Source organism: Symphalangus syndactylus, chromosome 3, assembly GCF_028878055.3.
Source record: "Symphalangus syndactylus isolate Jambi chromosome 3, NHGRI_mSymSyn1-v2.1_pri, whole genome shotgun sequence".
NCBI classification, from domain to species: Eukaryota; Metazoa; Chordata; class Mammalia; order Primates; family Hylobatidae; genus Symphalangus; species Symphalangus syndactylus.
Window position 1 is genome coordinate 142,478,876 of NC_072425.2, and position 27,900 is coordinate 142,506,775.

Sequence of the window (27,900 nt, forward strand, 5' to 3'; positions counted from 1 at the left end):
CGTTGTGGAGTCAATGGGGGAGGGCAAAGAACAGGAGGAGAGATCTGTGAGAACGGGATCGGGGAGGAGGCGACGAGGAAGGGTGAGGGGTCCTCTCCGCCGCCAGGCAGAGTTAGGAGCCGGGCGACCCCGCACGCAGCGCGAGGCGCGACCCCGGACTGACTACATTTCCCAGTCTCCGTCGCTCCGCGCGGCCCACCCCTTCGGCTCTGGGCCCCGCCTTGTCGTGCCGGCTGGTTCTTCTCGCCCGCCCGACTTCCCAGCGGCCCCGTGCGGCCCGGGCATGCCCAGTGCGGGAGCAGCGGCCCCGGCCCTGGAAGCGCCCCGGCGGAGCGGGCCCGCGGTGGGCGAGGGGCCGGGCCGGAGCCGCGGTGGCGGAGCTGCGGGTAGGTGCGGGCTCAGCCGAGCCAGGCCTCGGGGCCGCAGCGCCGCCCATTCTGAGTGGCAGGGGCCGGGAGGGCAAGCAGGGCCCGAGCGTGGGTTGGTGGGGCTACCGGCGAGGACCCCTTGTGGGAAGGGCCCGGAGGGAGCGGGACGGTGCCGGGCACATTCCCTGGCGAAGCTGCCCCAGGTGCGGCGCAGCTATCGTTAGCTCCCTGTGTAACCCGGAGTGTGCGTGGTCCGCACCTCGTGCACAGTTGTGCCTAGGGAGCCCAGTTTTCAGCTGAATTGCCTAGGAGCTGTGGGGAGATGGGCCCGAATGGACCCGTGGACTCAGAGGCAGCCCGTGGAGCCCCGTGGGAACTGAGGATGTTTACCTTCCCTGTACCTGGAGTGGGCTACCACAGCTTCCTGTGTGCCGAGACTTGGGTTTAGTGACTTAGAAATAAAAGTGCAGGGCTGTGCCTCAGCAGATGCTTATTAGCTTCTAATGACTTAGGAATTTAATGGCATTTGTATTTCCAGGTTTGAGAGGTTATTTGTCCATGGGATGCTCGTGTTAAAACAAAAATCTTCATTGCAAAGCTTAAGTAAAAACAAGTCTCGACCGAGGTAACGTTAGGACACCGGGTTCTGAGGTTCACTGTAGCTGCCATTCATTTGCTGTCAGTCTGGGCAAGTCATTTAACTTCTGAGACTGGGTTCTGTCACCTGTTAAATGAACCAGATGCATCTTCATCTGTCTAGCTCAGCTGTAGGATTCCCCCTGTGTCATTCAGTCTGTGTGTGTGTTCTCAAATTGTGGCAGGTTATTTTTCCCCATGCCTCAGCTATTTGTCAGACTGGGTAGTTCACCAAATATTCCTGTAGGAAGGATGTTAGGATCTAAGTATAAAAGCGAAGTGATTTATCCTTCATAGGTCACTCTTAGGAGGTGTCCTGCCACTTGGTACATGCAGAAACCAGGTGTTAGCTGGCCAGGGATCAAATGACACAGCTGTTGTGGACTGAGACAGAATGTTTCAGGTTCCCTGTGAGAAATCCAGGCCAAGTAATGGGCTTCCTTAAACCTCCAAGCTGGCTCACTTTAGTGGGGTTGTGTTTATATAGAATTTTAAGTTTTTTTCATGCTGTTGTGCCCTATTAGATGCAAGAAACCTATGAAGAAGTTTAGTACCCTTAATTTATAGATGAGCAAGTGGCAGGTTAAGGGAGTGGATCTGTGAGTCTTTACAAACTAGTGTCATGCATATCACTGAGCCTTGGCTAGTTATCTAGCTCAGTTGCCATCACCTCAACCCTGAGAACATGTCTGTATGGCTGTACCTACGCGACTGGAACTCTGAGGTGTTTGTTTTCAGGAGGAAACAGTGGGAGTATTAACAGAAGTTTCTTACCCTAGAGACTTCTATCCGAAGTGAGCCTATCTGTGTAGGATTTGACCTAAGGAGCAGAGGGTATATACAGTGTTGGGCAAATTGCCTTCCTACTGCCATATCCCCTGTTCTTCCAGTTCTGAATGGCATTAGTCCAGTTGGGTCAATGAGGAGCAGTTTGGTGAAGTGGTTAAAGGTCGGGGAAAGTGTGCTTATATTTTGAAATTTAAGGTTTGTAAAAGCTGCTTGTGAAATTCTGTCTTTGTATTATGGTCATACCTCTTAAACTGAGAATACTGCAACTTGATTTAGTGAGTGTTGAGAACTTTAGAATATCAGGTTCTTAAAAAATGCCTGAAAGTGGGTTTTCTATTCATCTTAGAAGTCACCATAGATTAAATGAGAGAATAGTATATTAAAAGTATTTATACACATGAACTCTCAAGTTCTTAATTTTTGAAACTAGATATCCCATTCACCTGAGAAATAAAATGGGAAAGCCTTACTGTTTTAAAGACTGTTTATACATATGAACTTTTTTGAGGCCTAGTTTAAAATCCACTATTTATTGCATATTTATTAAAATTATATCTATATATATTTAAAGTTAGAAAACAGAAAAGACCAGCCGGGCGTGGCGGCTCATGCCTGTAATCCTAGCACTTGGGGAGGCTGAGATGGATGGATCACCTGAGATCAGGAGTTTGAGATCAGCCTGGCCAACATGGTGAAACCCCATCTCTACTAAAAATACACAAAATTAGCTGGGCGTGGTGGCGGGTGCCTGTGATCTCAGCTACTCTGGAGGCTGAGGCAAGAGAATCGCTTGAACCCGGGAGGTAGAGGTTGCAGTGAGCCAAGCCCAGTGTTGCACTCCAGCCTGGGCAACAAGAGCGAGACTCCAACTCAAAAAAATAAAATAAAATAAAAAAGACCTATTTGGAGGTTTTGGTATGCAATTTCATGTCATACCTTAAACTTTACTGTGTGCCTGAGGGCTCTGTATGACTGAAGCATGTATTTAGTAATTTTTGTAAGAACTTTTATCTTGCTCTTGTATTTTCATTCAAGTATTTGAAGGTATCTAGCAAACATAAAAATTGCTTAAGAAGATATTGAAATGTAATTATCATCCATCTCCAAACCCTCAAAAGTGCTTAGAATGTGTAGGAGGGATAGTTAGGGGCATTGAGGCTCAGAGGAGGTTACTGGTCAAGAGCACATTGTAAAAATGTAAAATGTAAAAATGAGAGGGTGTAAAATGTAAAACCCCATGTAAAAATGAAAGGGTGTGAGTGGTTTCGAAAAAAATTAGGGATTTTAGGTTTCAGCTGTACAGAAATAGCTTCATTTGATTCACTCTATTAGTGCTAGAATCTACCGCTATCTTATTAGAGCTACAAGTATGTGAGGTCATCATGTGGAAATGTGCATGAAGTAACTTATCTTTAAAATAAATATTTGCCTCCATTATGTGCCATTTGTTTCCAGATCCTTCATGATGAGAGATTTGGGGACACGTCTCTCTCCTGTGTGTAGTTGATAGTTTGGTGGTGAAGAGATGGCTGACAGTGTCAAAACCTTTCTCCAGGACCTTGCCAGAGTGAGTACATCTTGTTTATAGGAATTCATCTCTTGGCCTTTTTTTTTTTTTTTTTTTTTGAGACGGAGTCTTGCTCTGTCACCCAGGCTGGAGTGCAGTGGCGCGATCTCGGCTCACTGCAAGCTCCGCCTCCCGGGTTCACGCCATTCTCCTGCCTCAGCCTCTCCGAGTAGCTGGGACTACAGGCGCCCGCCACCACGCCCGGCTAATTTTTTGTATTTTTGGTAGAGACGGGATTTCACCGTGGTCTCGATCTCCTGACCTCGTGATCCGCCCGCCTCGGCCTCCCAAAGTGCTGGGATTACAAGCGTGAGCCACCGCGCCCAGCCGGCCTTTTTTTTTTGGCTAAAAGAACTATCTAGGAAATCCTATAGGGTTTTTGGAACTTTTATCATATTTCTTGGGTTCTTTACATACAGGTTGTTATTCTAGACCACACTACTCAAGAGATATGTATTGTTCTACATCTTGCAGACAGTCTTGCAGGTGCTTGGAAGACCTCTTCAGTGGATGTCTCCAGTATTGGGACCCTGGTCATCTTGGCTTCAGAGCTTTTTCTTTTTTTTTAACTTTTTATTTTGGAATGTGTTTAGATTTACAGAAAAGTTATAAGATAGTACAGAGAGTTCCCGTATATCTTTCGTCAGCTTCCCTTAATGTTAACATATAACCGTGGTACATTTGTCAACTAAGAAATGAACATTGGTTCAGTACTATCACCTAAACTAATTAATTCAGATTTAAATTAGAGAACCTATCTTTCTTTTTTTCCCCAATTTTTCATATATTTAAAAATTTTTCTTTTAAAAGTAGAGATGAGGTTTTGGCATGTTGCCCAGGCTGGTCTCAAACTCCTGGGCTCAAGTGATCCGCCTGCCTTGTCCTCCCAAAGTGCCGGGATTATAGGCGTGAGCCACTGCACCCAGCCAGAACCGTTTTTCTCCCCATTCTACAAGCTGTGCACGTGAGGGGGATACTCTAGGAAAATGCCCTATAAAGATTTGGTTAGGACCCAGTCATCCAAATTACCAACAGCACAAAAGTCTGCTACTTTTAATGTATGTCTGAAGCCTAATAATGTCCCATTTGTAACCCCCTCTTATATTTCCACTAGCATGAGAGAGGCCAATTCTTGGAGTGGGGAGGTTCTTTCTTTACTGGGAGAGTTTAAAAGGTTACCTTTATGGCCAGGGGAGGTGGCTCACACCTGTAATCTCAGCACTTTGGGAGACCAAGGAGGGAGGGTTGCTTGAGTCCAGGAGTATGAAGCAGCAGTGAGCTATGATGGTACCAGTGCACTCTAGCAGGGCAAGAAAGTAAAAAGGTTATTACTTTTGAGTAAAAGAGGGAGGATTGAAGGAGTATCTTACAAGGTCTAAAAATACTTTATGCATATGATCTACTTTTTTTTTTTGACAGAGTCTCACTGTGTCGCCCAGGCTGGAGTGCAGTGGTGCAATCTTGGCTCACTGCAACCTCCACTTCTTGGGTTCCAGCAATTCTCCTGCCTCAGCCTCCTAGGTAGCTGGGATTACAAGCACACACCACCACGCCTGGCTAATTTTTATATTTTTAGTAGAGATGGGGTTTCACCATGTTGGCCAGGCTGGTCTTGAACTCCTGACCTCAGGTGATCTGCCCACCTTAGCCTCCCAAAGTGCTAGGATTACAGGCATAAGCCACCGTGCCCAGCAGCATATGATCTACTTTTAACATCTTTACCTTGTTGTCTTGCCATTCATGTGCTATAAAATTTCAACCCTCCCAGCCTGGCCAACACAGCAAAACCCCCTCTCTACTAAAAATACAAAGAAAAATTTAGCCAGGCATGGTGCACATGCCTGTAATTCCAGCTACTCAGGAGGCTGAGGCAGGAGAATCGTTTGAACCTGGGAGGTAGAGGTTGCAATGAACTGAGATCATGCCACCGCACTCCAGCCTGGGCGACAGAGCAAGACTCTGTTTAAAAAAAAAAAAATTCAACCTTGTGTTGGTTTTACAGTGTGCTATTTACATGTTTGTCTGCCCCACTGGACTGTAGATGTCTTAGAGGTGGGGATCCTATCATCCTAGCATGTACTAGGCCCTCAGCCATTTGAACTTAACTATCTTAGATAGTTGGAGTTTCCTGTGTTAAAAGCAAAATTAAGAGTAAAAATTATTCAGACAAAAAAAGATCAAAGGCACACCATGCCAATTTATGCTCCTGTCAACAGATAATACATCAACTTGCCCATTTCTCTGTATCCCAGCTATTATTTCTAAAATTCGTTTTGTCTGATAACAGTAGGCGAGAATGCTATCCATTCTTAAATCCAGCTTGGCCATTGCTTCCAGAGTAACTTTTTCCGCCTTCTCATGAAGTTGAATGCCCCAGTGCTAACACTCTACTTGGGTCATACATCTGTTGTGGCACTTATTAAACTATGCTGCTTGCTTCTGCAGCGCATGTACTAAAATTGGAACAATACAGAGATTACCATAGCTCCTGTGCATGACACACAAATTCATGAAATGTTTCATATTTAAAAACTTTTTTTAAAAAAACCTTTAATGTAATTTTTTGGTTTACTTGTATGCTTTTCCTACTAAGTTATAAGCTTCTTGAGCATTTCTATATGACAATATATAGCTTATTGAAGATACTGAGTACGTGGGTGGGAGATGGATGCATGAGTGAATTCTTAGGCTTTGGGAGGCTGAGGCAGGAGGATTGCTTGAGGCCAGGAGTATGAAACCAGCCTGATCAATATGGTGAGATCCCCATCGCTGCAGAAGAAAAATTTAAAAGCCAGGTGTGGTGGCGCACAGCTGTATTCATAGCTCTTTGGGAGGCTGAGGCAGGAGGATCATTTGAACCCAGGAGTTGGAGGCGGCAGTGAGCTATGATTGAGTCGCTGCACTGTAGCCTGGGTGACAGAGCAAGACCCTGTCTCAATAATAATAATAATAATAATAATAATAATAATAATGATATCCTTTTCTATAGGGAATCAAAGACTCCATCTGGGGTATTTGTACCATCTCAAAGCTTGATGCTCGAATCCAGCAAAAGAGAGAGGAGCAGCGTCGAAGAAGGGCAAGTAGTGTCTTGGCACAGAGAAGAGCCCAGAGTATAGAGCGGAAGCAAGAGAGGTAAGGAGTGCATGCCTGATATCAAAATGTCCAAGGGAGGGAAGACCCTACATAGTGATTTGATGTTTCATTTTATTTCTTTTGTGCTTTTTCCTATAAAAATGTTGCAAGTGATTTCTCCCCCACAACATTGACTTAAACTAGGGTCTAACAATAATCCTTGCTAAAAATGTCATGGTGTTAAATCAGAAAGCTGAATAGAGAATCACAAAATATTATTTGGTTTGATAGATACTTCTAGGGAAGCCTGTGTGGATTTACATATTAATAGAAGAACCCCAGCCCCACACTTTCTCTTTTAATCTTTTCCAACATCAGACTTTAGAAAATAAATTACTTTTCTTTTAAAAGCTGGTTCTCCAGAAAAAAAAAAAAAAAAACATATGTATATATTGTTTGTTTGTTTGTTTGTTTTTGTTTTTGAGACGGAGTCTTGCCCTGTCACCAAGCTGTCACCCGCGATTGCCATGGTGCAATCTCGGCTTACTGCAGCCTCTGCCTCCCAGGTCCAAGCAATTCTTCTGCCTCAGCGTCCCGGCTAGCTGGAAGTACAGTTGCGCACCACCACGCCTGGCTAATTTTTTGTATTCTTTAGAGGAGACAGGGTTTCGCCATGTTGGCCAGGCTGGTCTCGAACTGCCGACCTCAGTTGATCTCCTACCTCGGCCTCCCAAAGTGTTAGGATTACAGCTGTGAACCACTGCGCTTGACCATTTTTTTAGTCTTTTCTCATTGACTGACATTAGAACATTGGGAGAACATGAGGTACTGAAAAATAATATAGTACCCACAAAAGATAAGATATAAAACGAACTACTGAATGACAATTAGGAAATAACTTATGCTTTATAAACTAAATACATGTGATCTTTTCCAGTGAGCCACGTATTGTTAGTAGAATTTTCCAGTGTTGTGCTTGGAATGGTGGAGTGTTCTGGGTAAGTTCTTAAAATTCCAGGTGCCTTATAAGCATCTTCAGATTATTGCTGGGTTGATAGCTATTAACTGTTTTCTTGAAACACTGAGACAAATAGTTTTCATCTGCCGATGTACACTTAGGAATATAACTCAGGAGTCTGTGCATCTGCAGAGATTTTATTCCCACTCAGGAAAGCACACTTGTATGTAAGCAAATGTCACAGTTAGCCCTGAATATACACTTGAATTTTGTTTCTAAAATGACTCATTCACAAGTATTAGAGGTAGCAGTTTCTCTTGACACTGTCTAGACATTTTAAAATGCTAACAGCAACTATGGGGAATCAGGGGAAGGGCAGATATGGCTAGACAAGAACAGGGTTCTCCCTGCTTCTGCTTATAGTGATCAACAAGAATTAATTTGCATTGAAACCTATAGCAGAAAAGATTGCCTACCATTTACTGAGAATCCCAGTGCAGGCTTAACTGAAATTTGGGTACTTTGAAGAATGGATAAATATTTACTTTGATTTAGAATTTAGAGTAATTCATCACATCTTAATCTAAACAATTTACAGATGTTTTCAGATGTTAGCTTTAAATTTAATTAATATGTATTCCTGTGTACTTAGTACATGCCTATATTTTGGCCTGAATACTATTTGAAATGTTCCTGTATGCCCCCAAAAGTTTCATTGTTTTATAGGCAGTATCAAGTTTGTATCTCTCAATTGGAGTGTTGGGAAATAGAAATGGATCCAGTTTTGGTGCTTTTTCAGGCCTCCTGATTTATTCTATTTATTTATTTATTTATTTGAGATGGAGTCTTGCTCTGTTGCTCAGGCTGGAGTGCAGTGGCGTGATCTTGGCTCACTGCAACCTCTGCCTCCCGGGTTCAAGTGATTCTCTTGCCTCAGCCTTCCCAGTAGCTGGGATTACAGGTGTACACCACCACACCCGACCAATTGTATTTTTAGTAGTGACGGGGTTTCACCATCTTGGCCAGGCTGGTCTCGAACTCCTGACCTCAAGTGATCTGCCTGCCTCAGCCTCCCAAAGTGAACCACCGCGCGTGAGCCACCGCGCCCAGCCTAGGCCTCCTTATTTATAAAAGGCACTTCCATCTATAAAATCATTACACTAAAAATTGAAGCTCTTGTTTTAAAGACTGGATTTTGATGTTTGCCTGTTGCTTCTTTTCTTTAGTTCAGTCTCCTCTTGTTTTATCGAGTATTTATTCCTGTGCTTCAGTCAGTAACAGCCCGAATTATCGGTAAGTGTATACCCTGCTCCTTGTCTGTTGGGGACGGAGTGGGAGATGATGTTTCAGTCTCCCTCAGTTTACTGAACATTTTCTGTGTACCAGGAGCTTTCGCTGTTTATTTTTTTTTGTTTTATTCTTTTTAAAAATTTAGTTATTCTCCTAGAGCCTTCAGATGAGAGCGTTAGCTGTTTTTTAACTCAGGCCTTTCAACAGCCCTTTAAGAATGGGTACTGTTATTCTATCCATTTTATGAATGAGGAAATGGAAGTTACCAAGGTTAAACCATTAGTAAGAGGCAAAGCTGAGAATTAAACCCAGATGGTATCCTGCAAATAGTGTACTGGTAATCACTGTGGCATCTCGTTACCATCACGTAAGCAGGTTTATGTCAAGCAGCACATATCTATGGTTTCTTTGAATTGGAATTGTGGCCAGAATGTGTGTCTATTATGAATTAGACTCTCTGAGATCGGTATAGTGATGTGCTGGCAAGAACTAGAAAGATCCAGGAGGAGACAGAGAATAGTTCACGAGATGGGGGTTCCGCATTTGGTCTTCTGGATTTCCATTTCTGCATTTCTAGTGACTCGTTTCCTCTTTCTTAGGTGACCCATCACTACATGGAGATGTTTGGTCGTGGCTGGAATTCTTCCTCACGTCAATTTTCAGTGCTCTTTGGGTGCTCCCCTTGTTTGTGCTTAGCAAAGTGGTGAATGCCATTTGGTTTCAGGTAGGTCCAGGGCAGAATGGAATCTGGGTCCTGCAGCATGATTGGTTGACAGGTGACAAGTTTCAGCCTGTGAAGTTAGTGGGCATGTAGGGGGACCTGTTTTTCAGCCTTAATGTTTCTTGGCCAGGTAGCCAGTAGCTGATCTTTGTGTTCTTATTAGAATGGAATTATTGTCTCAGCGTCTCATTGGCAGGTGTCTGGTGTCTTTTCTTTTTTTTTTTTTGAGACAGAGTCTTACTCTGTCACCCAGGCTAGAGTGCACTGCAACCTCTGCCTCCCGGGTTCAAGCAATTCTTCTGCCGCAGTCTTCCAAGTAGCTGGGACTACAAGCACGCGCCACCATGCTTGGCTAATTTTTTTTGTATTTTTATTAGTGACAGGGTTTCACCATGTTGGCCAGGCTAGTCTCAAACTTCTGACCTCCTGATCTGCCTGCCTTGGCCTCCCAAAGTGCTGGGATTATAGGCGTGAGCCACCGCATAAGGCAGCAATCCTCCTACCTTAGCCTCCTGAGTAGCTGGGACTATAGGCACATGCCATCATGCCTTATTTTTAAATAAGCCTTTTCTTAACTGGCAGCTCTAGTGGCAGACCAGTGGCCTTAGCTTTGGGGATGTATATCAAGGCCATTTAATTCATGTTTTGGTACACTTTCTCTGTTACAGGATATAGCTGACCTGGCATTTGAGGTATCAGGGAGGAAGCCTCACCCATTCCCTAGTGTCAGCAAAATAATTGCTGACATGCTGTTCAACCTTTTGCTGCAGGCTCTTTTCCTCATTCAGGTGAGACTGACCTTCTGGGCATATGGGCAGCTTTATTAAAAAGAAAAACTGTTTCACTAGAGGGAGCTTCACAAAGACAGAGTATTATATTTATACAGAGTATTATATATATGCTGGTGGGAGGTAATGATTTTTAAATCTTTTTTTTTCCACAGAAATGAGAATTTTAAAATTACATTATAAAATTATAAGAAACATGAATTTACCTGCTTTTTTCTGCTACTGTGGTTATTCTCCAGTCCTGCCAGGTGGAAACTTTTTTTCTTTAAAGTTATGCCTAATTTTTTTTTTTTTTTTTTTTTAAAGAGACAGGGTCGGCTGGGCGTGGTAGTTCATGCCTGTGATCCCAGCACTTTGGGAGGCCGAGGTGGGCAGATCACCTAAGGTCAGGCGTTTGAGACCAGCCTGGCCAACATGGTGAAACCCCGTCTCTACTAAAAATACAAAAATTAGCTGCGCGTGGTGGCAACATGCCTGTAATCCCAGCTACTCGGGAGGCTGAGGCAGGAGAATCGCTTGAACCCAGGAGGCAGAGATTGTAGTGAGCCGAGATCACACCATTGCACTCCAGCCTGGGCAACAAGAGCAAAACTGTCTCAAAAAAAATAAATAAAAGACAGGGTCTTATTTTGTCACCTAGGCTGGAGTGCAGTGGCACAATCATACCTCACTGCAGCCTCAAACTCTGGGCTCAAGCAATCCTCCTGCCTTAGCCTCCTGAGTAGCTGGGACTACAGGCACATGCCATCATGCTCATTTTAAAAATTTTGTTGTAGTGACAGGGTCTCAGTATGTTGCCCAGTCTGGTCTTTAACTCCTGGCCTCAAGAGATCCTCCCGCCTCATCCTCCCAAACTGTTGGGATTACAGGAATGAGTCACTGTGCCCACCCTGCACCCGGCCTTTTAGAAACTTGAGAAGCAACTAGGAAGCTATCTCAGACAGTGATGATTGGAGAGTGGCAGGTGAATGGTGCTAGGTTTCTGAGGCTCTGGGATTAAGATTTTCCATATTTGTTCTTCAGGGAATGTTTGTGAGTCTCTTTCCCATCCATCTTGTCGGTCAGCTGGTTAGTCTCCTGCATATGTCCCTTCTCTACTCACTGTACTGCTTTGAATATCGTTGGTTCAATAAAGGTAAGTCCATCTAAAGAAATGCAGAAAATGGAGGCCCAGTTTGGAAATGCTACTGCTAAGCAGACTTCTTAAACCACTCATAGGCTCTTGGCAAACAATCCTTTGAGGGAAGCAGCCTCATTGGCAAGAGGGAGCTTACCTTCGGCTTAGTGGGTTTAACTCTCAACTTTGAGGCTGGGGGATGTGGTAGTATAGCATTATCTTTTTGGTGCTTAACGTGGTATATCTGACTGGGTTGTAAGATGGCATAAATGAGCATGAGTTGCTCTAAATTAGAGAAATCAAATTGATATCAGCATCTGGATCCTTTTGGGGGTGTTTTAGAAAGATCTTCAGATATTTACCAGGGTGTGGGTGGTTGAAAGAGGTTAACTGATACTTACAGGATGGCATCCTTTTGATTTGCTATCTTGCTTAGTTCCAGACTAATCCTGACGAAGGATGCTGGTGCTGAAATTCTTAATTCACTTAGCCTGTCAGCTTTGAAATTACGATTATGGAATTCTAAGAAACTTTGCATGCTTTATATCAGATTTGTACACTTCTAATTTATATGCTGTAGCTCTGTTCTAAATCTCTACCTAGGCTGGGTGTGGTGGCCCACACCTGTAATCCCAACTCTTTGGGAGGCCGAGGTGGGTGGATTGCCTGAGGTCAGGAGTTCAAGACCAGCCTGGCCAATATGGTGAAACCCTGTCTCTACTAAAAATACAAAAATTAGCCGGGTGAGGTGGCAGGCGCCTGTAATCGCAGCTACTCCGGAGGCTGAGGTGGGAGAATCGCTTGAAACCGGGAGGTGGAGGTTGCAGTGAGCTGAGATTGCACCACTGCACTCCCGCCTGGGCATCAAAGCAAGACTCCATCTCAAATAATTAATAATAATAATAATAATAATAATAATAAAATCTGTACCTAAAACTCATGGTTTGTCTACCATAGTTATTTAGTCACTTGACTAAAAGGAAATATAATATCTAATTGTATTGGCTTTCTTGTTTTAGGAATTGAAATGCACCAGCGGTTGTCTAACATAGAAAGGAATTGGCCTTACTACTTTGGGTTTGGTTTGCCCTTGGCTTTTCTCACAGCAATGCAGTCCTCATATATTATCAGGTAATTTGGCTAGAGGGATTTGAAGGAGACTAGTAAAAATAAAAATTCACGAAGTCAGTGCCTTTTGTTTGCTTGGTTCTGTTTCGCATTCTGCATTGTCATTTGTCCATCAGGAGACCTGCAGGGTATTTCTATATTTGTTAGCATGAAGATCTAGTCTGAATGTCCCTATATCCCATATACTTTTTCTATGTTGCCTCCTGGAGCAATTATTCTTTTTTTTTGAAACAGAGTCTCACTCTGTTGCCCAGGCTGGAGTGCAGTGGCGTAATCTCAGCTCACTGCACCCTCTGCCTTCTGGGTTTAACTGATTCTCCTGCCTCAGCCTCCCAAGCAGCTGGGATTACAGGTGCCCACCATCACGCCTGGCTAATTTTTGTGTTTTTAGTAGAGATGGGGTTTTACTATGTTGGCCAGGCTGGTCTTGAACTCCTGACCTCGAGTGATCCACCCACCTTGGCCTCCCAAAGTGTTCAGATTATAGATGTGAGCTACCACGCCCAGCCCTGCAGCAATGTTAAACATACCCAGTGCTTAGAAAAATCTTCCGTTCTTTTTGAAAGATGTGTTTGATGGGCTGGGCGCCACGGCCTCATGCCTATAATCCCAGCACTTTGGGAGGCTGAGGTGGGCAGATCACCTGAGGTCAGGAGTTCGAGACCAGCCTGGCCAACATGGTGAAACCCCATCTCTACTGAAAATACAAAAATTAGCTGGGCGTGATGGCACACACCTGTAATCCCGGCTACTTGGGAGGCTGAGGCAGGAGAATCGCTTGAACACAGGAGGCGGAGGTTGCAGTGAGTTGAGATCTTGCCACTGTACTCCAGCCTGGGTGACAAGAACGTGACTCTGTCTCAAAAAAAAAAAAAAAAGTTTGAAATATTGAGGTTTCATCAAGCCATAATGTTTACACTGGAAGCAAAAGAACTTGGAGCTTCTAATGTCTTCTTCAAAGTAATGTCTGTTATGAAGGTGACTAATTATTATTATTATTTTTTTTTAAACAGTGGCTGCCTTTTCTCTATCCTCTTTCCTTTATTCATTATCAGCGCCAATGAAGCAAAGACCCCTGGCAAAGCGTAGTAAGTATTAGCCAGTGATGAAGTTTTTGCTGTGTAAAGGATTGGGGCTGTAACACCACAGTTATGTCAGTGAGGCTTTAAAAAAAAAAAAAAATTCTTACATTGTAGGAAAATCTTAATATAAGGTTTAATGAGAGAGAAACACTTCTGGGATATAACCCAAACTTTTCTCCATGCATATATGCACATGAGTATATATATATTTCCAAAACTGATCCCATTATACATATTCAAGTAGAGGGCTGTATGACCTGGCCACATGAGTTTATTGATAACAGTAGTAAAATACACTTTAAAATGAGTTTTTAGCAATAATAATAGCATTCTAAAAGTTTTATCACTTCAAAGAAAAGCTCAATCAATCTTTGATCAATTTTGGTTAAGTCAGTGTGGATACTTGTATTAGAGACTTAGGTCTGCTTTGGGTTTTTGTATGCTCTTGCTGTACAGCAGAGCTCACTGTTTATCTTAAGAGGAATATTTGACTTTCTTTTGAAACTCTTCTTCCTGCAACCACAGATAGCATATGATACCTTCAGAAATAGCTTGAAGTCTGTACCCCGAAGTCAGCCATAGAAAAGTACTTCTCAAAGTTAATCTAAAATATAACTATTTCCTGTAAGAGCCACAATACTTCAGCGCTGGTGACTGCATTACGTTCATGGCAGCAGCAGGGCCCAATGCATTCTTTTTTTTTGAGACGGAGTCTCGCTCTGTCACCCAAGCTGGAGTGCAGTGGCGTGATCTCGGCTCACTGCAACCTCCGCCTACCAGGTTCAAGCGATTCTCCTGCCTCAGCCTCCTGGGTAGCTGGGATTGCAGGCGCATGCTACCATGCCCTGCTAATTTTTTTCTCAAGTGATCCACCTGCTTCAGCCTCCCAAAGTGCTGGGATTACAGGTATGAGGCACCACGCCCGGCTCCAATGTATTCTTTAGTTGCCTGTTCCATCCATGTATCTAATATCTGTATTTCCTTGATCAAGTTTCATTTGTCTTGTCTTTCCCTGTGTAGTTTTAAATTTAATGTCAAGTTGTCAAATAATGGAAATAATTCTGAGTAACTGGGGAGCTAACAAGTTGGGTTTCTTGCCTTTTAGTCTCTTCCAGTTGCGCCTCTTCTCTTTGGTGGTCTTCTTAAGCAACAGACTCTTCCACAAGACAGTCTACCTGCAGTCAGCCCTGAGCAGCTCCACTTCTGCAGAGAAGTTCCCTTCACCACATCCGTCACCTGCCAAACTCAAGGCTGCTGCAGGTCACTGAGTTGCCTGCCATCCAAAGGGGATGGGCGGGATTGGAAGAAGGCTGTGGCAGCTCTTTTCCCTGTTCACCTCCCCCTGCCAGGGAAGGCAGGACCCACTCTGCCAAGGGCCCTCTGCGTATTCCCTTCTCTCTGAGGAATTTGAAATTTTTGTCTCTGGTGCACGTAAGGCAGAATGTTCCCTGACACCAGTGTGTGGATTTTTAACATCACCGTGAGTCTAAAAGGACCACAGGTTTTTCTGCAGCTATTTTCTAGCATTTGCCAGTCCCTGTGCCTGGAATGATTGGAATACTTTTTCTCCTTGTGCCATTTACCCTTCCACCTTTCCATTCTGCCTTCTATCACCCTTGGATGAATGGATTTTGTAATTCTAGCTGTTGTATTTTGTGGATTTGTTATTTTTGTTGTTTTTCTGTGAAACACATACATTGGATGTGGGAGGTAAAGGAGTGTCCCAGTTGCTCCTGGTCACTCCCTTTATAGCCATTACTGTCTTGTTTCTTGTAACTCAGGTTAGGTTTTTGTCTCTCTTGCTCCACTGCAAAAAAAAAAAAAAAAAAAAAAAAGGCCTGAAGAGATGAGATAGGAGGAAAGACCTCACAGCCAGATCTGCTGGGTTTTGAGGAGTGGTTTTCTTTCTTCCCCTTGAAGGGGAAAAAGCTATTTTCACTGGTACATTTAAAGTCCCCCAACTATGGGGAGGTACCAATTCTGGACAAGTGCCACTGCAACAACACTAAACCTGAACTTTTCAACTCCGTTGGGGGTGGGAGGCGGCGGGCAGAAATTTACTGTTGGCCACTGCCAGGTCTGTTTCATATTTCAAAGGAATATTGGATGCTGCAAATAGGAACTGAAGGGGTTAATGTATTAAACCTGTGATTGGTTGTTTTCCTGTCATTTTGAGAGACGTGGGGGGCAGATGTCAAAATACTTGTACAATTTTAAAATGTCACAATTAAACGTGAGCTGGTTTCCCACAAAGTTGTCTGATGGTTGAATTTGCAAATCATGATCTCGAGAAATGTATTCATGGAATATAAGACTTTGTCTTGGATAATTTAGTTATAGTTTTGAGAAATTAGCCCTGAGAAAGCCTGGATTATATGACTTAATCACATTTATATTTGGTAGAAGACTCAGATTATCACCTGTTCTAAAGTCTATATGTATATTGCTACTGTGTATTCATGAAGGGAGAAAGACCCTCCTAGATAGTGGTGTACTGAGTAATAATCGAGGGAAGCCATTAAACATCTGGTTGAGACCTTTACTGTGTGCAAGACAAAATATGGAATTAAAAATTGTTGCTGGGGCCAGGCATGGTAACTGATGGCTGGGATTCCAGCACTTTGGCAGCGGCCAAGGCAGGAGGATCACTTGAGTCCAGGAGTTCGAGACCAGTCTGGGCAACATAGTAAAACCCCGTCTCTATTAAATATAAAAGAGGTTAGGCTGGGCATGGTGGCTCATGCCTGTAATCCCAGCACTTTGGGAGGCTGAGGCGGGTGGATCACCTGAGGTTAGGAGTTCAAGACCAGCCTGGCCAGCACGGTGAAATCTCATCTCTACTAAAAATACAAAAAATTAGCCGGGCGTGGTGACACACACCTGTAATCCCAGCGGCTCAGAAGGCTGAGGCAGGAGAATCGCTTGAACCCAGGAGGCAGAGGTTGCAGTGAACTGAGATCATGGCATTGCACTCTAGCCTGGGCAAGAAGAGCAAAACTCCATTTCAAAAAAAAAAAGGTTAAAAAAAAAATTGGTGCTGGGAGTTGTAAACCAAGTTTGAAGGTTTATGCAGTTGATGGAGGGTTTTTAAGTGGTGGGCATTTTTGAAGTGAACACTTTCCAGCTTGGGCAGAAAAAAATTGTAAAAGACATGGTTTAAAGTAAGGTTTACTTCCAACATTCTCCTATGACATCTCTGGTCATTTAACAATAGTATTGCAGACAACTACTTCCAGATTGCTATGAGTGTGGTTTGTAGAAGACTTCAGTATTTCATCAGCTTGTAAGTGATAAGTGATTGTCTTATTTAAGCTTAGTTCCTTAAAACTAAGTTTTAAAAGTAGGCTTAGTTATTTAAGCAGTCACATCTTTGCTACCTGAAATTTATATTTGTACCATTTAGAAGCATCTCATAAACTATTGGAATAAAAAAAAAAGAAACATCTCAGTTTGGTTTAAAAGGGTGAAGGAGGCTGGGCATGGTGGCTCACGCATGTAATCCCAGCACTTTGGGAGGCTCGAGGCGGGTGGATCATGAGGTCAGGAATCCAAGACCAGCCTGGCCAACATGGTGAAATCCTGTCTCTACTAAAAATACAAAAATTAGCTGGGCATGGCATATGCCTCTAGTCCCAGCTACTTGGGAGGCTGAGGCAGGAGAATCACTTCAACCTGGGAGGTGGAGGTTGCAGTAAGCCAAGATCTCACCACTGCACACCAGCCTGGGTGACAGAGTGAGACTCTGTTTTGGGGGGGAAAGAAGGGTGAGGGACGTTGAGTGGATGAAGGTATATGATTTTTATCCCCAGCACTGTGCCTGGCTGAAGAAAATGTGTAAAGGTTTAAATGACTGGAAGTGAGGAATCTCGAGTTTTATTAGCATAGTTGAGCAGCCAAGCCTTTTGTATAAAGGCTAGATTAGGCATATCTGTGATAAGAGAAATGTGACAATCTCAAATGAGTTATATACACAAAGCAGTGTAAATTTGTCTTGCCTTTCACGAGGGTATTGTCACTGAGAGCAGTGATTAGGAAATGGGTCAAAAAGAGACTAGACTATTTTTGCCAAGTTCAGAATACCTGTTTGAGGCAGACTAATAATTAGTAACCAAAAACAAGGGAGCTCACAAAACTAAAAATGAAAATTTGGTTGAGTTTTAATCACAAAACCAGTAGGATCTGAGGAACTGTTCCCAGAAGCACTTTTCAAGGGATAGACATCACAGCTTGGACAGGTATATGTAATAGAAAACACAACCCTTTTGATTCTATCTATAGAGCTGAGTTGTCTGTTACAGCAACTCTCAAAATTAGAAAGTAGATGCTTTAGATCTGAGTACGTTAAGTCTGCTAGAAACTTAAATGACACATTCATGTACTGATGTGTTAACTGCTCTGCACTTAATAAAAGGATAGCATCTATGAGAGAAAAGGCAACTATAGTTGTCCATTCACTGTCCTCATTTTCCACCCACAAATATTACTTTATTTTCTGATTATAGCAGTAGTACATTCATTCTGCTCCTTTATGTGTGTTTACCTCCATCATTGAGATTGCTCTGGTGAAGGTTATCTGTTCATCAGTAGTGGGGTGGAATAGATAGTTTAGCAGTCATCTCACCTTTTATTAACATATTCTGGGCTGGGTGCAGTGGTTCACGCCTGTAATCCCAGCACTTTGGGAGGCCGAGGCGGGCGGATCATGGGGTCAGGAGATTGAGGCCATACTGGCTAACATGGTGAAACCCCGTCTCTACTAAAAACAAAAAAAATTAGCCGGGCGAGGTGGCATGTGCCTGTGGTCCCAGCTACTCAGGAGTCTGAGGCAGGAGAATCGCTTGAAACTGCGAGGCAGAGGTTGCAGTGAGCCGAGATTGCACCACTGCACTCCAGCCTGGGCGACAGGGTGATCTCAAAATAAAAAAACAAAACGATATTCTGCCTAAGTTGCATAACCTACAGCAGTTAAAAGGAAGCTGACTTTAGATCAGTGTAATTTACACCTTTGTAACAACGAGAGCCATACACCAGTACAAATTTTGGATGGACCTAAAATGAGTCTGCAGAACCACTGAAGGATCAAGTGAGGGAATTATGATTTAATCATGTAACAAGCATTTGAGCACCTTCTCTGTCAGGTACTAAGCAAAGGACTGGGGACTCAAGGTTGAACCAGAAAGATATGATTACTGCCTTCTAGGACCTGACGGTCCAGTGAGAGAGACTGACAAGCAAATGACTATGCAAAAATTTCAAGAATTACATGATCAGCTATTTTTCCATAGGTCTCAAAGCTGGATCAAACACTGGAATTCAGGGAATCTTTGAGTAAGATGAGCAATTAGGCCATATGTTCAGCCTGTCCTTGTACTCATTCTGATTTCAAATTTAGATATTCTGTAGTGCTTTGAGACCTAGAGAAAAAAAACAATGACCATTTAATCATTTAGGTAAGTTCCTCTAATCATTCCTCTTCACGAGGAATCAACATCGGAATCAGCTCAGCAGCTTTTCCAACACACAAATAACAACACCTGGCTCTGGAGGAAATTTAAGTAATTGTGGAAACAAAAGGTGATTTAAAAAATTATAATAACTATTTTCACAGGGATTTCAGAAGCTACTGCATCCATAACGTAAGAACAGATTTGGCTGGGCGCGGTGGCTCACGCCTGTAATCCCAGCCCTTTGGGAGCCCGAGGTGGGCAGATCACGAGGTCAGGAGATCGAGACCATCCTGGCTAACATGGTGAAACCCCATCTCTACTAAAAATACAAATAATTAGCCGGGCGTGGTGGCGGGCACCTGTAGTCCCAGGTACTTGGGAGGCTGAGGCAGGAGAATGGCGTGAACCCGGGAGGTGGAGCTTGCAGTGAGCCGAGATTCTGCCACTGGACTCCAGCCTGGGCAACAGAGTGAGACTCCATCTCAAAAAAAAAAAAAAAAAAAGAACAGATTATTGTAAAAGAACAGAATAGGAAAGCTCTTGGAAATTAAAGCAGTTATGGAAATTTTTAAAAATGAGATGGCTTATAAAAGTGACACTGGCCAGGTGCGGTGGCTCAAGCCTGTAGTCCCAGCACTTTGGGAGGCTGAGGTGGGCAGATCACAAGGTCAGGAGACCAAGACCATCCTGTCTAACACGGTGAAACCCTGTCTCTACAAAAAGTACAAAAAATTAGCTGGGCGTGGTGGCACAAGCCTGTAGTCCCAAGCTACTCGGGAGGCTGAGGCAGAAGAGTCGCTTGAACCCAGGAGGCAGAGGTTGCAGTGAGCCGAGATCACACCACTGCACTCCAGCCTGGGCGACAGAGAGAGACTCCGTCCCCGCCCCCCACCAAATAAAAAGTGGCACTGGCCGGGTGTGGTGGCTCATGCCTGTAATCCCAGCACTTTGGGAGGCCGAGGTGGGTGGACTGCTTGAACTCAGGAGTTTGAGACCAGCCTGGGCAACATGGTGAAACCCTGTCTCTACAAAAAAATACAAAAATTAGCCGTGGTGGCTCCCGCCTGTGTTTTCCGCTACTCGAGGGCTGAGGCAGGAGGATCCTTTGAGCCCAGGAGGTTGAGGCTGCAGTGAGCTGAGATTGTATCACTGCACTCCAGCCTGGGTGACAGAATGAGACCCTGTCTCAAGGAAAAAAAAAAAAAAGTGACACCGAAGAGGCTAAATTAGTGAACTGCAAGATAATATTGAGGAAATCTTCCAGAACATATAGCAAAAAGACCAAGAAAAAGTTAAGAATGGTAGAGGTATCCAAGAACCAGAAGATAAAACATTTGTCCAACAGCAACTTCAGAAAATGAGAATAGAAAAATGGAGATGAATAAAATCAAAGAACACTTCCTGAACTGATGATACAAATTGTAGTTTTCAGACTGAAACGGCCTGCCAAACGTAAAGCAGAAAAAAATGAAAGAAGATGAAACACATAGCTGAAATCTCTAAGGAAAGACAATTTATCAGAGAGGGAAATAGATTACCCATAAAAGAATGTGACTCAGATTGGCATCAGGTTTCTTAAGGCACAGTGGCTCACAGACAATATAGTCACAACGCCTTGAAAGTGTGCTTTTATGTGTCTGTGTGCATACGGGGTGGGGTGGGTAGGTCCCAATTTTGTTTCTAAAATTCTAAACCCAGCCATGCTATTAAGGACAAAATACAGATATTTTCTAACACGCAAAAGCAATGTTTGCTTCCATTCAGCTTTTCTAAAACACTTAAAAAAAATTCATCAGAAGTGAAAAATAAATCTAAGAAATAGCAAGATGTCTTATCAGATGATAATCTATGAAAAAAAAAAAAAAGAACTATGTCTTATTAAGACAAAACACCCAACCAAATAACATGAAACAGTGGAATCCAGAAGTGCATTCAGGGGAAATCCCAGTAATACAACTTTGCACACACTAGAAACGTGGTTTCTGGAGAGAACCGCTTCGAGAACACAGATACTATTACTCTGGTTGCTACAGATGAGATGAAGGCATGAGTTTCATTTGATCAATGATATACAAGAAAGGTAAACTGATACTTTAAGAAAAATCAAAAGCTCTACAAAAAAGTTCTAACTTCTACATCAAAACATTCCTTTTAAGCAACTGATGAAATAGTAAAAGCATTGCTTTCTGAAACAACCAATTCAAAACTTTTGGACTTATAAATCAGGAGGGAGGAGGATTAACTGATACACTATAATTCATGTATAAACTGTAGGTTTGTTTTATTTTATTTTGAGACGAAGTTTCACTCTTGTTGCCTAGGCCGGAGTGCAATGGCGCAATCTCGGCTCACCGCGACCTGCGCCTCCCAGGTTCATGAGATTCGCCTGCCTCAGCCTCCCGAGTAGCTGGAATCACAGGAATGCGCCACCACACCCAGCTAATTTTGTATTTTGAGTAGAGATGGGGTTTCTCCATGTTGGTCAGGCTGGTCTTGAACTCCCGACCTCAGGTGATCTGCCAGCCTTGGCGCCCCAAAGTACTGGGATTACAGGCATGAGCCACGGTGCCCGGCCTATTTATTATTTTATTTAGAGATAGAGTCTTTCTTGCTCTGTTGCCCAGGCTGGAGTGAAGTGGCATGATCACAGCTCATTGCCGCCTAACTTCTGGGCTCAAGCAATCCTCCTGCCTCAGCCTCCTCAGTAGTTGGGATTACAGGCCAGCACGACCATGTCCAGCTAATTTTTAAAAATTATTTTTGTAGACACTGCATCTCATCATGTTGCCCAGGCTGACCCCCGGCCTCAAGCCATCCTCTCGCCTCAACCTCCCAAAGTGCTCGGATTACAATCTTGAGCCACGAGGCCTGGACCTCAAGGTTTGTTTATAATAATTATAAAGATTTTCCTGAGTTTGTTTTCCTTTGATTTTATTCACAAATAAGCCTTTCCTCATGGACTGGTATCAAAGACTCATCCTAAAAATAGGATTAGATTTTCAAACTTTGTTTTTTTTTTTTTTTTTTGAGACAGAGTCTCGCTCTGTTGCCCAGGCTGGAGTGTGATGGCGCGATCTCAGCTCACTGCAACCTCCGCCTCCTGGGTTCAAGCGGTTCTCCTGCCTCAGCCTCCCGAGTAGCTGGGATTACAGGCACACGCCACCAGGCCCAGCTAATTTTTGTATATTTAGTAGAGACAGGGTTTCGCCATGTTGGTCAGGCTGGTCTCGAAATCCTGACCTCGTGATCCGCCCGCCTCGGCCTCCCAAAATGCTGGGATTACAGGCGTGAGCCACCACACCCGGCCCCAAACTTTACTCTTTAATAGTACATTTTGACGCGAAAAGGTTTACTTAATTTCATCACTTGGAAGCTTAAATGTATTCTCTTTAAGAAACATGTTTAATACTTTTTTTTTTTTTGGTGGCGGAGTCTTGCTCTGTTGTCCAGGCTGAAGTGCAATGGCACGATCTCAGCTCACTGCAACCTCTGCCTCCTGGGTTGAAGCAATTCTCCTGCCTCAGCCTCCTGAGTAGCTGAGATTACAGGAGCCCACCATCTCGCCTGGCCTTTGAAAAAAATTAATAAAAAATCTAACATCTTAATATTCTTTTTCTTTTTTTGAGACGGAGTTTCGCTCTTGCTGCCCAGACTTAAGTGCAATGGCACGATCTTGGCTCACTGCAACCTCCGCCTCCTGGGTTCAAGCGATTCTCCTGCCTCAGCCTCCCAAGTAGCTGGGATTACAGGATCCTGACACCAAGCCCAGCTAATTTTTGTATTTTTAGTAGAGATGGGGTTTCACCGTGTTGGTGAGGCTGTTCTCGAACTCCTGACCGCAGGTGATCCACCCGTCTCAGCCTCCCAAAGTACTGGGATTACAGGCGTGAGCCACCACGACCGGCGTTAATATTCTTAGGGTAGTACTTAAAAAACAAAACAAAACAAAAAAACACAGTCTTTCTAATTTTAATGCCCACCCCCCCCATCCGCTTTTTTTTTTTTTTTTAAAGAGAAAAAACCTTTTTTTTTTTTAATACGGGGTCTACCTCTGTCGTCAGGCTGCAGCGCAGTGGCGCGATCTCGGCTCACTGCACCCTCCGACTCCCTGGTTCAAGTGATTCTGTGTCAGCCTCCCGAGTAGCTGGGATTACAGGCACGCACCACCACGCCCAGCTAATTTTTGTATTTTTAGTAGAGATGGGGTTTCACCATGTTGGCCAGGATGGTCTCCATCTCCTGACCTCGTGATCCGCCCGCCTTGGCCTCCCAAAGTGCTGGGATTACAGGCGTGAGCCACCGCGCCCGACGGAAACTCCTATTTTGAAGAAGCATTTACTTCAAGTTCTGTAATTCCTTCAGGCTCAGCTTCAGTTTCCTTTTGTTAAAGTAAAATTACATCGAACACTTACTATTAAAAACAAAACAAAACAAAAAGCAGATCTATTGAATCACAACGTCCTGGGGCAAGCCTGGTCATGTGAATTTTTTAAAAAATACATGTGATTCTGAAGCACTTATTTAAATAATGACCTTTCAATATGTGGTGGGTTCCGTTCATGGGAGAATAGGAAGCTGCGTGAGTGGCAGAGGCAACAAGTTCGAAGAGCTGCGGGACGTTCCCACTCTCTCTGGTGTAGCCTTGGCTCACCGAGGCGCGCAGGGAGTGGAAGTGCCTGAGGATAAAGGTGTATATTTGCGAGTCTGAGATGATGGAATTGCTGCTGAAACTTCGTCCTCTTCTCTGCCCTCGGCAAACTTATTGGGGGTCGGGGAGCGCGTGGGGTGCGAGAGAAGAGAGGCAAGTTAGGATAGGGAGAGCGGCTCTCTGGCAGGTATCTTTTTTTTTTTTTTTTTTTTTTTTTTTGAGACGGAGTCTCGCTCTGTCACCCAGGCTGGAGTGCAGTGGCACAATCTCGGCTCACTGCAAGCTCCGCCTCCCGGGTTCACGCCATTCTCCTGCCTCAGCCTCTCCGAGTAGCTGGGACTACAGGCGCCCGCCACCACGCCCGGCTAATTTTTTTGTATTTTTAGTAGAGACGGGGTTTCACTGTGGTCTCGATCTCCTGACCTCGTGATCCGCCTCTGGCAGGTATCTTAACAAAGGGCTGAACTGACTAAGCATGGCCGGGCTGCCTCCCGGTCTCCCGAGGAAGCCCGCTTGCTGCTGGGGAGGGCTGTGCCTCCGCGGCGGTGGCTGTCTCGGCCGGCAGTAGAGACGCTTCCAGCTTAGCCCCGACAACCCCTTTAGGCCTAGGCACGCTCTTTCACAAAGCCAGGGGTTGTGAACTCTGTCAAGGTTCCCAGGTCCATCGCAGTTACCAGAGCACAGTAAAAGCTCGAGTCAACTATCAGGCACATCCTGCAAAAGAACTGTCTGGACCAGTAAGCGTTTGAGTTTTAATTGAGAATAAATAGGTAGAAAATGCTTCCCTCCTCTCCTTTCACCTTGTATTAGGTAACAATTTCTACCTTAAAAAAAACGGAGACGAGCGGCTCCGCATTCCGAGTTACTGGGACTTGGAGCAACGGCCTATTGCAGCGTAGTTTCCGCTTCTTGTCACATGACGGGAGTCAGCGAGACACGCCTTTCCACCGCGACTCCCCGTGGGTCCGCAAACCGACACGTCACTCCTCGGCCCTCAACCAAACTGCTTGGGGCGCGTTCTTTCCGCGCTCTTGACTCCTACGCGCCGGCCTATGACAGCTCGGCGGGAGCATACAGACCCGCCTCTAGACTGCTAAGTGATAGCTGTAATGACCAATTAACAACTGGAATCGCGGCCCGGTTTGTGCCTCCGGATTTGACAGACAATTCCGGGATCCTATCGCTCTCCCGAAGCGTCCTATTGGCCTGGAGCCAGCCAACGGGGGAGCGGTCCGGGAGGCTGACCCGGCTGCTGCCAGGGTTGGGTGCGCCGCTGAACGGATGGCTGAGGGAGCCCCGCGGATGGTTTAGGGAAGCCGGCCAGGTGAGAAGGCCGTAGCACGTAACTTGAAAATCAGCGGCAGGTACAGTCCATGGCGTTGATGGGGCTGAACGAAGTGCAGGAGGCAAAACTCTAAATGGGGTTGGAGAGCAGAGCTTAGGGCCTTGCAGAGGAGAGGGCGTGGGGCGTGGTGTTGGGGCTTCCTGGATGGAAGGATGTGAAGGTCTGGGGAGGGAGGGTAAGGTGGGTCTTGAGGACAGAGCATGGGAAAGACTGGGTCCTGGGACTAGTTATGGAGGGGAAGTCGCGTAGGATGCCGGGGTGATGAGTGTCCCGCGCTGAGGGGTATCAGAGATGGTCAGTTCTTTGAGGGTGGGAAGAAGAGGGAGGTGGGACCCGCTGGAGAGACCGGAAGGGAGAAGAGAGTAAAAGATTGTGAGAGGGTGTGGAAACGTGCGTAGGAAAACGGGGCTGGGGAAATTGCAGTCTGGGAAACTAGAGGTAGGGTGGCAGGAGATGCCACAGCTTGCAGGGCACAGTTGAGGAGAGCAGATTGGTAAGTGTTTGAAGAAAGATATCTTTGCTCTTATTTGCTTGGCGGTGTGCGAAAGTGACCAAAGAGCACGAGATGAAATCTCCCTTATGGCCCTGCTCTAAATGACTAGCTCGTTTACTCAGTTTTCAGGTAGAGATCCTAGCAGTCTCATTTTGGTGTGTGGCTCATATCAACGCAGTGGTGTTAAGTTTGTTCCTATTTCAGGCATTCCAGAAAACAGCTGCAAACCCTGAGAGATACGGCTGGATTGTTGACCTCCTGGAGTAGTTAGGCCTTTATTTTTAGTTGCAAAATAAGGTTTCCCTTTGGGACTATACTTAAACACATTTCTAAAACTGCTCTTCTGGGACAGTTAATTATGGAAAACATGCTTGACTTCTCAGTGTTGGGGCTAGCATTCTATATGCCTTCCACCTAGTCCAGTGTTGTTGCTGTTGTTGTTTTTCTCCTTTATTCCAATAATAGTGGGAGAAAAGATTCACCGAGGAGGACAGACAAAGGTCTGTTAAGGGATACACAAGTACAACTAGATAGGAATAATTTCTTGTGTTGTATAGGATAACTATTATTAGGAGTATAATTAACAAAAATACACAATTTATTGTATATTTTCAGATAGCTAGAAGAGTGGATTTTGAATATTCCTAAGACAAAAAAATAGGTCGGGCACAGTGGCTCATGCCTGTAATCCCAGCACTTTGGGAGGCCGAGGCAGGTGGATCACGAGGTCACGAGATCAAGACCAGCCTGACCAACGTGGTGAAACCCCGTCTCTACTAAAAACAGAAAAATTAGCAGGGCGTGGTGGCACGCGCCTGTAATCCCAGCTACTCAGGAGGCTGAGGCAGGAGAATTGCTTGAACCTGGGAAGCGGAGGTCGCAGTGAGCCGAGATCGTGCCACTTCACTCCAGCCTGGTGAAGGAGCGAGACTCCGTCTCAAAAAATAAATAAATAAATAAATAAATGAGGTGAAGAATCTACTAATTATCCTGACTTGATCATTACACATTATATACATGTACCAAAGTGTCACACTGTACTCCATAAATATGTACAATTATATGTCAGTCAAAAAGAATAAAAGCAAAACGTCTTGAATGATGTTACATATCCTTTGTTATAGTCGTTATAACTTAGCCTTTGATCACCTTGTAATTTTAGAAAGTAGGGCCAGGCGTGGTAGCTCATGCCTGTAATCCCAGCACTTTGGGAGGCTGAGGTGGACAGATCATGAGGTCAAGAGATCCAGAACACCCTGGCCAACATGGTAAAACCCCGTCTCTACTAAAAATACAAAAATTAGCTGGGTGTGGTGGCGCACACCTGTAGTCCCAGCTTCTCAGGAGGCTGAGGCAGGAGAATCGCTTGAACCCAGGAGGTGGAGGTTGCAGTGAGCCGAGATACCACCACTGCACTCTAGCCTGGCGACAGAGTGAGACTCTGTCTCAAAAAAAAAAAAGAGAGTAGTACTGTCTTATACAAGAATAACTAACCTATGGTAGATTAATGCTATATTGCTATATAAATAATTCATATCTGTCATGTGATTTCCATTTTGAACTGCCTACAGATAGTGTCCCTCAACATTTTAATCTACTTTTTTTAATCCCCCGACTCTTCTGCTTCAGTAGGAAAAATTCGTTTTCTTTCCCTCTAGATTATCATCTGATGCCATCAGACTGTCTCTGTGTAATTTAATCAGTCTCTTAAATCAGCATTGTCAGTTACAGAGATGCCTTGAGACAGATGATTGGAAGCGGGTATAGATCTGAGCAGTCGTTACAGTCTGATATATGGGATTGAGAGCACAGTGGATCTGTGTTTGTGTACCTCCTCCTGTTCGTGAGTGCATGATTGTACCTGCATTAGTTATCAGTTATGCTCTTAGTTGACCCGACAGCCCCATTGGAATTTGGAAAAGAAAAAAGTTTATAGCCATTCAGTTGAAGTTTAAATTTAGGGCTTGAAATTGTGTTGATTCAGTCGTGACTTCTATTTTTCCTCTTAATGCCTTTCACTTTTTTTTTTTTCCTTTTTAAAGAGAGGAGGTCTGGCTCCGTTGTCCAGGCTGGAGTGCAGTGGTGTGATCCTAGCTCACCGCAGCCTCCAACGCCTGCCTCAGCCTCCTGAATAGCTGGGACTGCAGGTGCAGACCACAAGCCTGCATAATTTTATACAATTTTTTTTGTGGAGATGGGGTTTTGCTGTATTGCTCAGATTGGTCTTGAACTCCTGGCTTCAAGCGATCCTCCCTCCTTAGCCTCTGAAATTGCTGGGGCTTGCATTTCTGGTCTCATTGTTTATTTCCTGCCTTCCCCCCCACCCCCTATACAGTCCTGCCTTTTCCTGAGTGCTCTCTTTCTCCATTTTATTATTTTTCAGTATTTCCAATCTTTCCTGTTTATTTTTTATCTCTTCCTTGTGCTATACTATTGCTAATTGTGCTT

General features: G+C 44.4%; 2 protein-coding genes, 1 long non-coding RNA gene and 1 pseudogene across 11 annotated transcripts in view; 3 read left to right on the top strand and 1 right to left on the bottom strand.

Moving 5' to 3' along the window:
- The first annotated feature begins 231 nt into the window (after positions 1 to 231).
- Positions 232 to 15,772, top strand: EI24 (EI24 autophagy associated transmembrane protein). 4 transcript variants are annotated; one of them, XM_055273633.2, is made up of 11 exons: positions 232 to 386; positions 3,249 to 3,360; positions 6,350 to 6,495; positions 7,373 to 7,433; positions 8,620 to 8,686; positions 9,283 to 9,407; positions 10,073 to 10,192; positions 11,216 to 11,327; positions 12,329 to 12,440; positions 13,451 to 13,525; positions 14,625 to 15,772. In XM_055273633.2, the coding sequence occupies exons 2-11, from the start codon at positions 3,319 to 3,321 to the stop codon at positions 14,785 to 14,787; spliced, it is 1,023 nt and encodes a 340-aa protein (XP_055129608.1). In that variant the 5' UTR covers positions 232 to 386; positions 3,249 to 3,318; the 3' UTR covers positions 14,788 to 15,772. The 4 variants fall into 4 exon arrangements, with proteins under 4 accessions (XP_055129608.1, XP_055129609.1, XP_063491692.1 ...); XM_055273634.2 differs by having other exon boundaries at positions 6,392 to 6,495; XM_063635622.1 differs by lacking the exon at positions 13,451 to 13,525.
- Positions 910 to 24,588, bottom strand: LOC134736134 (uncharacterized). Its single transcript, XR_010119886.1, has 3 exons — positions 24,439 to 24,588; positions 4,540 to 4,660; positions 910 to 1,092 (listed from the first exon to the last, which is right to left on the bottom strand). It is a non-coding gene; the product is annotated as an uncharacterized lncRNA (long non-coding RNA).
- On the top strand, positions 5,792 to 5,889 carry LOC129479933 (uncharacterized; annotated as a pseudogene).
- The window catches only part of STT3A (STT3 oligosaccharyltransferase complex catalytic subunit A), a 29,282-nt gene continuing 25,910 nt past the window's right edge, over positions 24,529 to 27,900 (top strand). Inside the window, exons 1-2 of one of the 6 annotated variants that reach the window (XM_063635605.1) lie at positions 24,841 to 24,938; positions 26,068 to 26,421. The gene's annotated coding sequence lies outside the window, so the exon portion shown is untranslated. Of the gene's footprint in view, positions 24,979 to 25,081; positions 25,453 to 26,067; positions 26,422 to 27,900 lie in introns of those variants that run through there. The other 5 variants (XM_063635604.1, XM_063635607.1, XM_055273639.2 and 2 more) reach the window with 5 other exon arrangements.